This window comes from Quercus lobata, chromosome 4, assembly GCF_001633185.2.
Source record: "Quercus lobata isolate SW786 chromosome 4, ValleyOak3.0 Primary Assembly, whole genome shotgun sequence".
Lineage (NCBI taxonomy): Eukaryota > Viridiplantae > Streptophyta > Magnoliopsida > Fagales > Fagaceae > Quercus > Quercus lobata.
This window is the reverse complement of record NC_044907.1, coordinates 78,167,052-78,177,833: the sequence shown is the minus strand read 5'-3', so window position 1 is coordinate 78,177,833 and position 10,782 is coordinate 78,167,052. Positions and strand designations below refer to the sequence as shown.

General features: G+C 31.1%; 1 protein-coding gene across 1 annotated transcript; it reads left to right on the top strand.

Moving 5' to 3' along the window:
• Window positions 1–5,279: 5,279 nt before the first annotated feature.
• Window positions 5,280–10,781, top strand: LOC115985860. The gene is made up of 3 exons (XM_031108758.1): window positions 5,280–5,458; window positions 8,441–8,773; window positions 10,582–10,781. Exons 2-3 carry the CDS (start codon window positions 8,449–8,451, stop codon window positions 10,779–10,781), a joined length of 525 nt encoding a protein of 174 aa, XP_030964618.1. The 5' UTR covers window positions 5,280–5,458; window positions 8,441–8,448.
• The last annotated feature ends 1 nt before the right edge of the window (window position 10,782 follows it).

Sequence of the window (10,782 nt, the reverse complement as noted above, 5' to 3'; positions counted from 1 at the left end):
ATTAATGACATTAGTAATGATATTTTTAAGGTCATCTGTGGACATGGTGAAAGTGCGTCCTGAAGACTTAAACTGTGTAGAGACGGGAGCCATTGGTTGGCCACTCTCAGCATTAGCAACAGTAGCAGCATAAATTGAAATAGCTGATTTGTTGCGAAGATAACAAGTCTCAATATTGTGATCAAAAGGTTTGCAAAGATTGCAAAAACGTTTGCTGGATTGTCAGCAACGATTATTGCAACAAGAAGAAGATCTGTCCTTATTCTTCATTTTGAAGCAAAACATGCAAAAATTTACTGTAAAAATGAAATCTATGCAAAAAATGGGTAAGGAGTACCTGGACTGCAAAAAGTCAACTCTGGCTAAAAGTCAACAATCAAAGGTGACGGTCAATGGTCAACTAAGGCAGTAAAAAATCAACGGTGATAACGTCAACGGGATGACGTAAGCGTTGACTGGGTGAAATCGCTGACGTGTTGATGACATGTGCAATGATGAGATGGCTTGATGATGTCAGGGGACGGAGTTCTAGCGCGTGTAGGCGCGTGGAAGTGGGTGACAACGCATGGAGGCTTGTGAAAAAGATAGGCAGCGCGTGGAAGCGTGTGATTTTACGGCTGAGAATTGAGCAGCGCGTGGCGGCATGTGAGTGGTCTGATGAAGATGATTTTTCACAAAAGAGTAGATTGGAGAGAGTACTTTCCGATGGTGCAATCTGTGGTCTGATTGGAGAAGGGGAAGCGGTGGTGGCAACAAGGCAGTGGTCTTTGATGTACTGGAGTCACGGTGGAGGTAGTGGTGCTGCTCACAACGATAGTCACAGTAGATGACACCTAAGAAGACAAGACTGCTTAAGAGCGGCACACTAGAGGATTAGAGCAATGGCTCTGATACCATGTTAGAAATACTGAATGATGGTATTGTATTTCTCAAGTAATAGAATATACATAAGTGCTTTTACATAGGAGGCAAAGTATGCAATACAAGTAAGTGTGCTATACAAGTAAACAAGGTGGGTCTAAAGCCCACATACCCTAATACATGTTAACACTCACAAAAAAAATAAAAAAAATAAAAAAATAGAAAAGATATAGGGAAGTTAGTTTAATGGACATATAGGGAAATGGACTTAGTTTAATGGATGTAAACTGGCATTTGGTTGCTACAGTATTCTTCTGTTCGCTCAAGTCTTCGTCAACTAAAAACTTTGGTAATTGATCATTATTATCAATGCATAACAATTCTCAACGCTACATTAAATAATCAAGTTGCTGAAAAATAATAGAGAAAGCAAGTTGCTGTAATTTCAAGAGCGAGTAGTTCTTATACATAAGCAGTAGTGTAGGTGTCTAATAATTTCTTCAAGTGATAGCTACCGCAATGGCACTCAGAGGCAGCCGTTTTGGAAGACAAAACCCTCAACTTCTGTAAGTAATTAGTTTATATTTGGATCACATTCTTCGTTTCCATGCATGGCACTGTGGTGAATTTTTTTTTTTTTTTTTTTGATGTTTTTATTTTTAAATGTCATCATTTGTTTTCAATAAAAAGTTATTTTTCACCACTGTTTTGTACACACGGATCAGAGTCATCAGACGCTAGTCGTGTTGAGGTTTCCTAAAGACACCATGAATATAAAGTATGCAGGGTGTAGCTAGGATTTTTTACATGGGGGGGGCTGATTTTTGACGACGATGATTATAATCGTTGTATGGATATATATTTAGGTTGATATGGACCTTCTTTGTGATAAACTCGTTGGATTTCATCTTGTTTGTTGATATGAAATTCATATATTTGTTTACGTGATCCTGGATCACGATCTATCTCTTCAGATTGAATTCTTGAACATTTGGAGGGTTGTTCATCAGACATTGAAGTATCAACATTTATTTCTACAGCCACATTTGTTTCTACAGCCATGGGTGTTCTAAATTTTGAATTGCTAACATCTTTTTTCTTTAAGAATGCATCAATTGTTTTTCGTTTGCTCATAATTCTTTTAGCTTTAAGAATATAACTCAAAAATTAACCTGAAAAGAACTTAAAAAATAAAATCTTAATTAGAAATTTTTACTTAATCATATGAATGTTATTCATACTCAAGAAAAAAAATAAAATTTCCATTATAATTTAAACAGTCAACCCATCATCATTCCTATTATTCAAATTTTCCTGTATTTTAATTTTTTTTAATTAAGAATAACCCCTCAAACAAAAGCAAAAATTAAACACACAAGTACACAACATAAACCAAACAATTTAACAACACTCACTGTCACATGATATCTAACTAATCAAAAATAGTTAATAAAAAAAAAAAAAAAAAATCTACCTTAGAAACTTTGTCTTCACAAAGTGCAAACTTTATCTTCCCTTCAAGACTCATCACAAACAACCTCCCCATGCCCATGCCTTCAACCATATATTTCTCTAAAAATCTATGAAAAATTAAAGAGTATGTGAATATTTAAGTGTAGATAGTTGAGAAAAAAAAAAAAAAACACTAAAAAGAGATGAAGTGGAAACTAAAAACTCACCCTCTGGCTACGCCCCTGCTTTGAATGATTTATTTTAAGAAAGCAAAAAGAAAGAAAATAATGGTCAGTTTTTTTTTTTTTGGGATTGTGAGGACTGAGTTTGAGAGGAGGGTTGAGCTGAGTGGTAAAAAGAGTCTAAAGAGATGAAGGTCTAGTGCTTAAATAAGAGAAGAAAACTCACCAGGTAGTCACCAAGTTCCAAATCCTGAAATTTGACAATAAAATATGCTGAGTGATTTGTTTTAGAAAGCAAGAAGAAAGAAAAAATTGGTTATGATTTTTTTTTTTTTTGTCAGACTGGAGGATTGATGCTGAGTTTTGGGGGCTGGTAGGCGGTACCAGTGGGAAGTGTAAATCACAAAAGACCAAAAAAAAAAAAAAAGAAGTAAAGAGAATAGGGATTCTGTGGGTGGGTTTTTGAGATGGAGAAAGTGAAATTTTGTTGTTTTTGTGTTTGGATTTTGAGTATTTAAATGTAAGTGGGCTAGCCTTTTGTTTTATTTGGAGTATAAGAGGCCTAAAACTAAAGCGGGGGAGAATAGAGGCCTAAAACTAGAGGCTTTTAGCTCAGAGAATAGAGGCCTAAAACTAAAGCTAGGAGAATAGAGTCCTAAAACTAATAGCTGGGAGAATAGAGGCCTAAAACTAAAGCTAGGAGAATAGAGTCCTAAAACTAAAGGCTTTTCGCTGGGAGAATAGAGGCCTAAAACTAAAGCTGTGAGAATGGGGGGCCGGATGTCCAACATTGGGGGGGCCAATCAACTTTCTTACATACTCTAATGGATTTTTTTTTTTTTTTTTTTTGGTGTGTGTGTGCAGGGGCCACGGCCCTCCCAAGGGACAACGTGGCTCTGCCCTGATTAAGTATGTTAGTTAATTAGGAGAGAAAGAAGAAACACTATTTTTATGGTTCCTTATAAAGAAGTTAAGACCATTAAAAAATTCTAATCTCATTTTCACCAATAGTTTTTATTTTTGAAGAACCCCAATCAAAATACTGGAGTGGTGAGCTCTTTCAAAAAATGTATATGACTCATGTATTTTTCTTTCTTTATTTATTTTTTTGTTACAAGTCTTGTAGGTTGTTTATGCAGTGTATGGGCTTACAATTAACAAAAGCAGAAAGTAAATTTTAAGTAGTCTAAAATTCTAATAGTTTTTAAAATATTTTTTATTTATCAACATTTATATCACTGATTTGTAATTTATTTAATTTGTTGATAATGGAGTGAAAATTAAACTACTTATTATTAAGTAATGGTTAAGATTTTCAGTAGTATACAGTAGAGTTATGAAAGAATTTTATGATAGAGTTATCCTATGAATTTTAGGTGAGGATCTCAATCCCATGCCAAAACAATTTTTTGAGAACTATTACTAATCATGGAACTTTTGATGGTAGATACGACTTTAATATTGTCTCTTGAAACACATACACCAACAAAATCAATAATGTATTTCAACATTGTTAGAAATAACGAAAAAGAAAGACATTGATCTAAGTATGTACTCCCTTCCACTCATCTTCAATCGGAAATACATAATGGGAGGAAAAATGTTTTAAAAAGACAAAATATTTTTGTTTAGGACCTAATCCCATCCAATTTACTCTGTTTACGACCTAAGAGAAAATAATATTTATCAAAGTACAAAGAATAACAAATTAAAGTACTCGGAATGGTTAATGTATCATAGAGTTAACAAATCTCCTTTAGCAGAGCATACTCATGTATATATAAATTGTTCATCTAAAAAAGAGTATATATAAATTATCAGAATATTTACAAAGTTGATTGATAATGGAATTCCATTTTGTTTGAAGTTAGTTAAGATAGTGATTGGACTCTAACGAATAACGATGCTATTAAAAAGAAAAGAAAATGAGTTATAAAAGGTTACGTTGTTTAGTGATGTGCTTTTTACACACACTCACATGAAAGAGCCCCAGATTGTATCATATATATGAAAAATCTATAAAATTCTTTATGAATTTGTTCATTTGTATTTTATTTTTTTTAATTTGTTCATTTGTATACCAAACACATGGGGTGGAATTTATATTTTGCATGTATTAAGAAAATAATGAAATTTCGGATGGATTCTTTTTATGTCAAAATTATCTGTTTTTATTTGTTGAGATAGTCAAAGCTATGATTGTAAAGTTTTGATAACTATTTGTTATGTGTAGCCAATAATAATAAGTTTATGCAAAATAAAAATAAAATAAAAATTAAAAGAAACAATAACATTGGAAATACAAAGGTTTACGTTATTAGTCCCTAGGCTTTAAACTTATGTCTTCATGGCCGTCATTGCTAAGAAAATAAGAAGATTATAAAAGTGTTACAAAAGTACTCTTAGAAGACCCAAGCTTCATTCACACCCAAAAAGCGCTCTCTCTCCCTCACCATAAGTAACACACCACATGAATTCCTAATTCTCTAAAGTACTTAGTAAATTAAACCTTAAGGTTACTTAAACTAGCAGTAATGGTAGTATAAGTTGAATTATTCACTTCGTTCACACTACATAGTACGTGTATCAATCCCAATAATCTAGGGTAGCACATGCAAATAGGCCCTAGTACGATAAATCTTGAAACGTCCCAGCATTTTGAAAAAAAAAAAAAAAAAAAAAGAAAAAGAAAGAGGAATGGTCAGATATTTTCGAGACACGTGCCCCACCACCCACTTTAATCCTCCACTACTCATTCTCATTATTTTATTCTCTCTTGGCCGACCATCTGATCACTTCTCTTTCATTTTCTTCTTTTTCATTTTGCTCTCAAACACTGTTGTTACTTCCTCACACTCTCCCACCGGTGCCACTCCATACCAACATTTTCACCATCTTTTTTCCGGTAAGATCACCGGAAAATCTTTAGGAACTTCTAAGCGCCTGCACATTTTTTATTTGAGGTAAAAATTTCTAATATTTTTGGTGGGTTTTATATGCTTTTGCTTGAGGTTATTTAGTATAAGTTTTGATAATGATATTCATGTGATTTATGAGCTTTAGAAGTAATATTTATGTGTTAATATGTATGGGTTTTGTCTTGGTGGATTTATTTGATGAGTGGGTTTATGATTTTTACAATGGTGGTTATCTAAGTGGTGAAGATTTGAGAGTTTTGACTTTTTAATGTGAAATAAATGGTGAATATAATTTTTATTGATTAGTTGGAGCTAGTCAAAGATTTAAATTGTTTGTTTTGGAGGATATTATGATTTTTGGTATCATGAGTCTCTTGTTGATGTAGTGTAAATCTTATGGGAGCTACTTATTAAGTGTTGAAGTTTTGATGTTAGAGATAATACCTTGAATGATTTATGAGAATAAGTTAGAGTCTATGCCTTGTAAATTAATTGGTTGAGCAACTTTGGAAGTAGAAAATATTAATTGTGAGGTTAAATACTTGGCTTGCCTAATTAATTGTTTATTTGGCAATCCCTAATTTGTAGCCAAATACAATTTCAAGTTTTATGCTTATTGTGATAGGTTTGCTTGATAATGTTTAGGTTCTAGCTAATCTCCTTTGGAGCTTGGAGAATTAAGCTTTTTGCGGGTTGCTAGGTAATTATCTTTTTAATGAGATTTTTAGAAAATAATCATGTTGCATAAACATTATTTTTGGGTCAAACATATTTTGGAAAATTATATATGGATATATGTTTTCTTAAAAGTGTTGTGTTGTGACCCTATTATATATTATTATATATGAAAAGTGCATCATATCTGGTTTTGCATTTGGGGAAATGTATGAATTATTGACATGGAAAAATAAACATCTTTTATTTAATTTTGAATAAGGAAATCATGGATTTTATGGTATATTGGAAAATTTAAAGTTGCTTATCTTGTCTTATTATTTGGGAAATTGATAGAAAATCTTTTTGACAAGAATGAAATTGAAAACCTTATAAACTTTGTGGAGGTTAGATTATTTAAGGTTTTTCTGAAATTACCTTGATATTAACTATGTATTTGAAAGCAAGGGAGTCAATACCGTACCGGAGGCCGTTTCGGTTTAGCTAAAGAAATGAAATATTTTGATACTGGTTAATACCGGTGTACCGTTTTGGGATTATCGCTAAATATATATATTCTCTTAAAATTTTTATATATTCTCTTAAAAATATAAAATGATTTAAAGTCTGACCAATAATAATAATTCCTTTAAATATTAATAATTATGATTGTAGTATAACTTTTTATTTTAAGAAGAGTTGTAGTTTAATAATAGTACTAAGTAAATGGTGTTCTAGAGAGATGGCTTATTTTGAGAGAGCACTCAAAAACTATACGTATGCTCACGCACTATAACTTTTAATCAATATCAGTTAGTTTAAATTTAAATTTACTTATCAGATAACCCATGTGGACGATCCATTGGGTCAAACTAGCCCAATTTCTAACTCTATTAAAGTAGGTATGACTGTTAGAGATATAAACATATGACTAAGGCCAATCCTACTTTGTGCACAATCCAACTTTTTTACTTGTACTAAAAGTCTATTCACCATATTTAGTGCATGGTTAGTTTAAGATTTAGCCTATTATATATACTTATGTTAGGTTCATTATAACACATGATTTATACTAAACTCTCATATAATTAAGATGTAGCTACACAACTCTCGTGTTTTTGTATTCTATATTCTATGCTTCTACTTCTATATCTATTTTAGTATATTCAGCAAAGTATCCGAGTTAATATTTAACTTGGTATTAGAGCCAAACTTCTTTTGTGGTCTCTAGCAAATTATTTTTGCAGTTTTTAGTCTTCCACTATTTTGAACCTAATTTGTGTTGATCAAATATAATCTGATGCTAATTTATCTAGACAAACTAATTTCTAAACATTACAATTGTTCATGATTAAAAACCTAAAAATATGGTTCTAAGAGCATTTGCTTTGATTCATGCAAAAATTCATGTTTATTTTAGAATAAGAACTTACTTTTTAAAACAGCATATATTAGATTATCTACTTTAAGCTTCATTTCATTAAAATATTAAATTTTCTTGATTTTTTATTTGTTTATCTTTCTTCGCACACAACAATAATTATACACTATTTTCCTTCATATTCAAGATATGTAAAGAAAAAAAAAACTATATGCAAAATGAATAGTGTTAGTGTAAATTTATACGGTTACCATAGCAATAATGCATATTTACACAATTTTGGCTTGATGTGGGTAGTTCTTATAAAAAAATGTGTAAACTTGACACATTTTCCATTATATACCCTCTAATGTGAGTGCTCTGACATCCTAAATCCTCTTGCTTTAATGCCAAGTGGATAAGTACAACACTACTTTATAGGTTGCTAGAGATTCTATTAAACAAAGTGAACTTTGTGTTAGGCTTTTGTTTTACTCACAAAAAAAAGAAAGAGGCAAATAATAAAGTTGCAAACTAGTTTACAAAAATTATGATAAATTGCTAATATGGTGAGTGTTTATTAGGAAGTAAAAAGTGATGTCAATGATGGGTTCAAAGGAGAATCAATAAGAATTTTCCTTATCAATAATTTGTAAAAAGGTTTGTGTTTATAGTATTACTTGAAGAAAAAAAAAAAGCTCTTATTTCAATAAATTGCGTTAGGATTTTTTAAGTGACTTTACTTATCATCATTCAATTAAAATGCCTTTCCATTTTCCTTCTTTTAGCCATTAGGGCTTATGTGTGTACTTAGCATATTAGGAACCTAACCCTATATTAATCAGGAAAAATTAAAAAGTAGCAAATGATTAAGCATTACATTAGTCAGTAGCCTGTACTCCCTAAAGGTAGCTTAGGGTTGTCAATCAAGCAACTATCATTGAAGCAGAACAAATCTTCCTCTTATCAATGCTGTATATATCTTCCTAAATAGCAAGCGGATGTATTCACAGATTTAAACATGGCACCAAAGTCTGCCCCGACTGCACCTGTCAATACAATTCTTTGGGACCCAAACAATTATTTGGATTGGAGTCTTCAAGTGAAAACCAGATTGACAAATCAACAGCTCTGGGACATTGTGGAAGGAACCAATGAACCACCCAAAGCAGAAAATGATGAAATTGCTTTTAAGGCTTGGTCCGAAAAGAATGCCATGGCTTTACAGGTGATCCGGTATTCATGCGGATGGCCTTTTAATTCGGCGATTGGGAAGATTACTTCGGCCAAAAACGCTTGGGATACTTTGGCAGCAATATGTGCACTCTACAAAACCAGTTTCATAGGTATCTCTAGATCTCTCTCCAAAATGTACATACTCAAACATTTTTAACGTAAGACAGTTATATAATATGCCGTATAAAAAGTATATTATAGTATAAGGCTCCCAATGAAAAAAGACCCTTAAATTTTTATTAATAGATCTATCAATATACCAATGAAAGAATTAATTCAGTACAAAATATTCAATAATAAATAAAAGTAATTATTTTGTCAAAGAAAAACTAAAAAAATAAATTTTTTTTCATTAGATGTTACAATGACTGTTTTTTTTTTTAGTTTTTTAGTGTAGAACTTATTATTCTCCCACTAGTAAATAAATTTATTCTCAAATTTTATTTTGAGAAATTAAATATATAATTTTGTTAAAATTTTCAATCATAATTTTTTACTATTTGGTTGCTTCACTCATTAGATAATGCTTATTTTAGTTGTATATTGTCTTTGAATAATACTATTGATTCTTTTTAATTCGTATTTTTTCGTTTTAAAAAATAGATTTTAAATGAAAAAAGTCCAAAAGTTAAATAAATCTTTTATTAATATTCAAAATATAAGAATAGACCCCACTTTAAATAGTAGCCTTAAGCCCCACAATGACTTAAGTCGACCCTGCTTTGTAATAAAAATTACTTTCTATGTTACCTACTTAACTTTGAATCAAAAGAACTGGTTTTAATGACTTAATTAATTCTATTGGTATTTTTTTAATTCTCTTAACTTATAGTTATAAGTTTGATTTGTGGACATATAGAATTGTAGACATATTTTTTCTATATTTAAGTTTTCAATTGTTTGTTCATATTTGGTTGCGGATCAAAATACTAAATTAATTATAATTAATAATCAAAGGAATAACTAAATAAGTAATTTTTTATTATTATAAAGTTTCAACCAATGACGTATGCTTCTGATTATTGTGTTTTTTATCATCAGACTAAGATACCAATCAATTTTTGATGTAGGCGGAGATTGAACTCTAAATCTCTTATTCAACCATAAAAAAATCTTACTAGTTGAGTTAATTGAAACCCACTAAATAAGTCAAATTTAATGTTACAACTTACAACAAAATAGTATTGATATTTTAGTACATGTATATCCTCATTAGGATTTAATAAGATAATACACTTTCTTCAAAAAATTTATATTGAATATTATTTTTGCAATATATTTATAAGTTATGCAATGTCCAGAGTCTCGCAGGTCAACTAACAGTCCTGGTAATTCCAATAAAAACATTCACTTCTCTTCCTACCAACTATCGATATAAGTTATAAGTTATGTAATTATGTTTACAAGTTATATCCTATTCTAATTTTGATATTAAAAAATTAAGATATATTTCTTTTAATACATGCATGAGCGTGCATTTATGCATGTTTGTATATTTACGTGTGTTTTAAGTTTCTCTTAAGTGGTGTATCAACACCACATTTAGCCTTCTTTCAAAAATTCTGGCACCCTCTTCCCTCTTATTTTTTTCCTCTTTTTTCTTTGGGATTTTTACCCTTCCATTTCTAATATCTTATTGTCTCCTTCTTTAGCCATTCGGATTTAGGACAAATGTGTGTACTTGGTATATTAGGCTCCTAATCCTAGTATATTCTCTCTGTTTTTTTTCTTTTTTTCATGAGAAAATATTTTATTGATCTAGGAAAATTTTAAAAGTGGCGCATTACATTAGTTAGTAGTCTGCAAGTAGCTTAGGGAACTCAATCAAGCAACTGTCATTGATAAATTGATACATAATGAATCTTCCTTTTATCAATGCTGTATATATGCTCCTAACAGCAAGCGGATGTATTCACAGCTTTAAACATGGTATCAATGTCTACCCCGACTGCAGCTGGTTTTAAACGTCTTGAGGACATAGACAATTATATGGATTGGAGTATTCAAGTGAAAACCAAATTGACAGATCGACAGCTCTGGGACATTGTGGAAGGAACTGATGAACTTCTCAAAGCAGAATTGAAAATTGTGGAAGGAACTGATGAACTGATGAACTGAT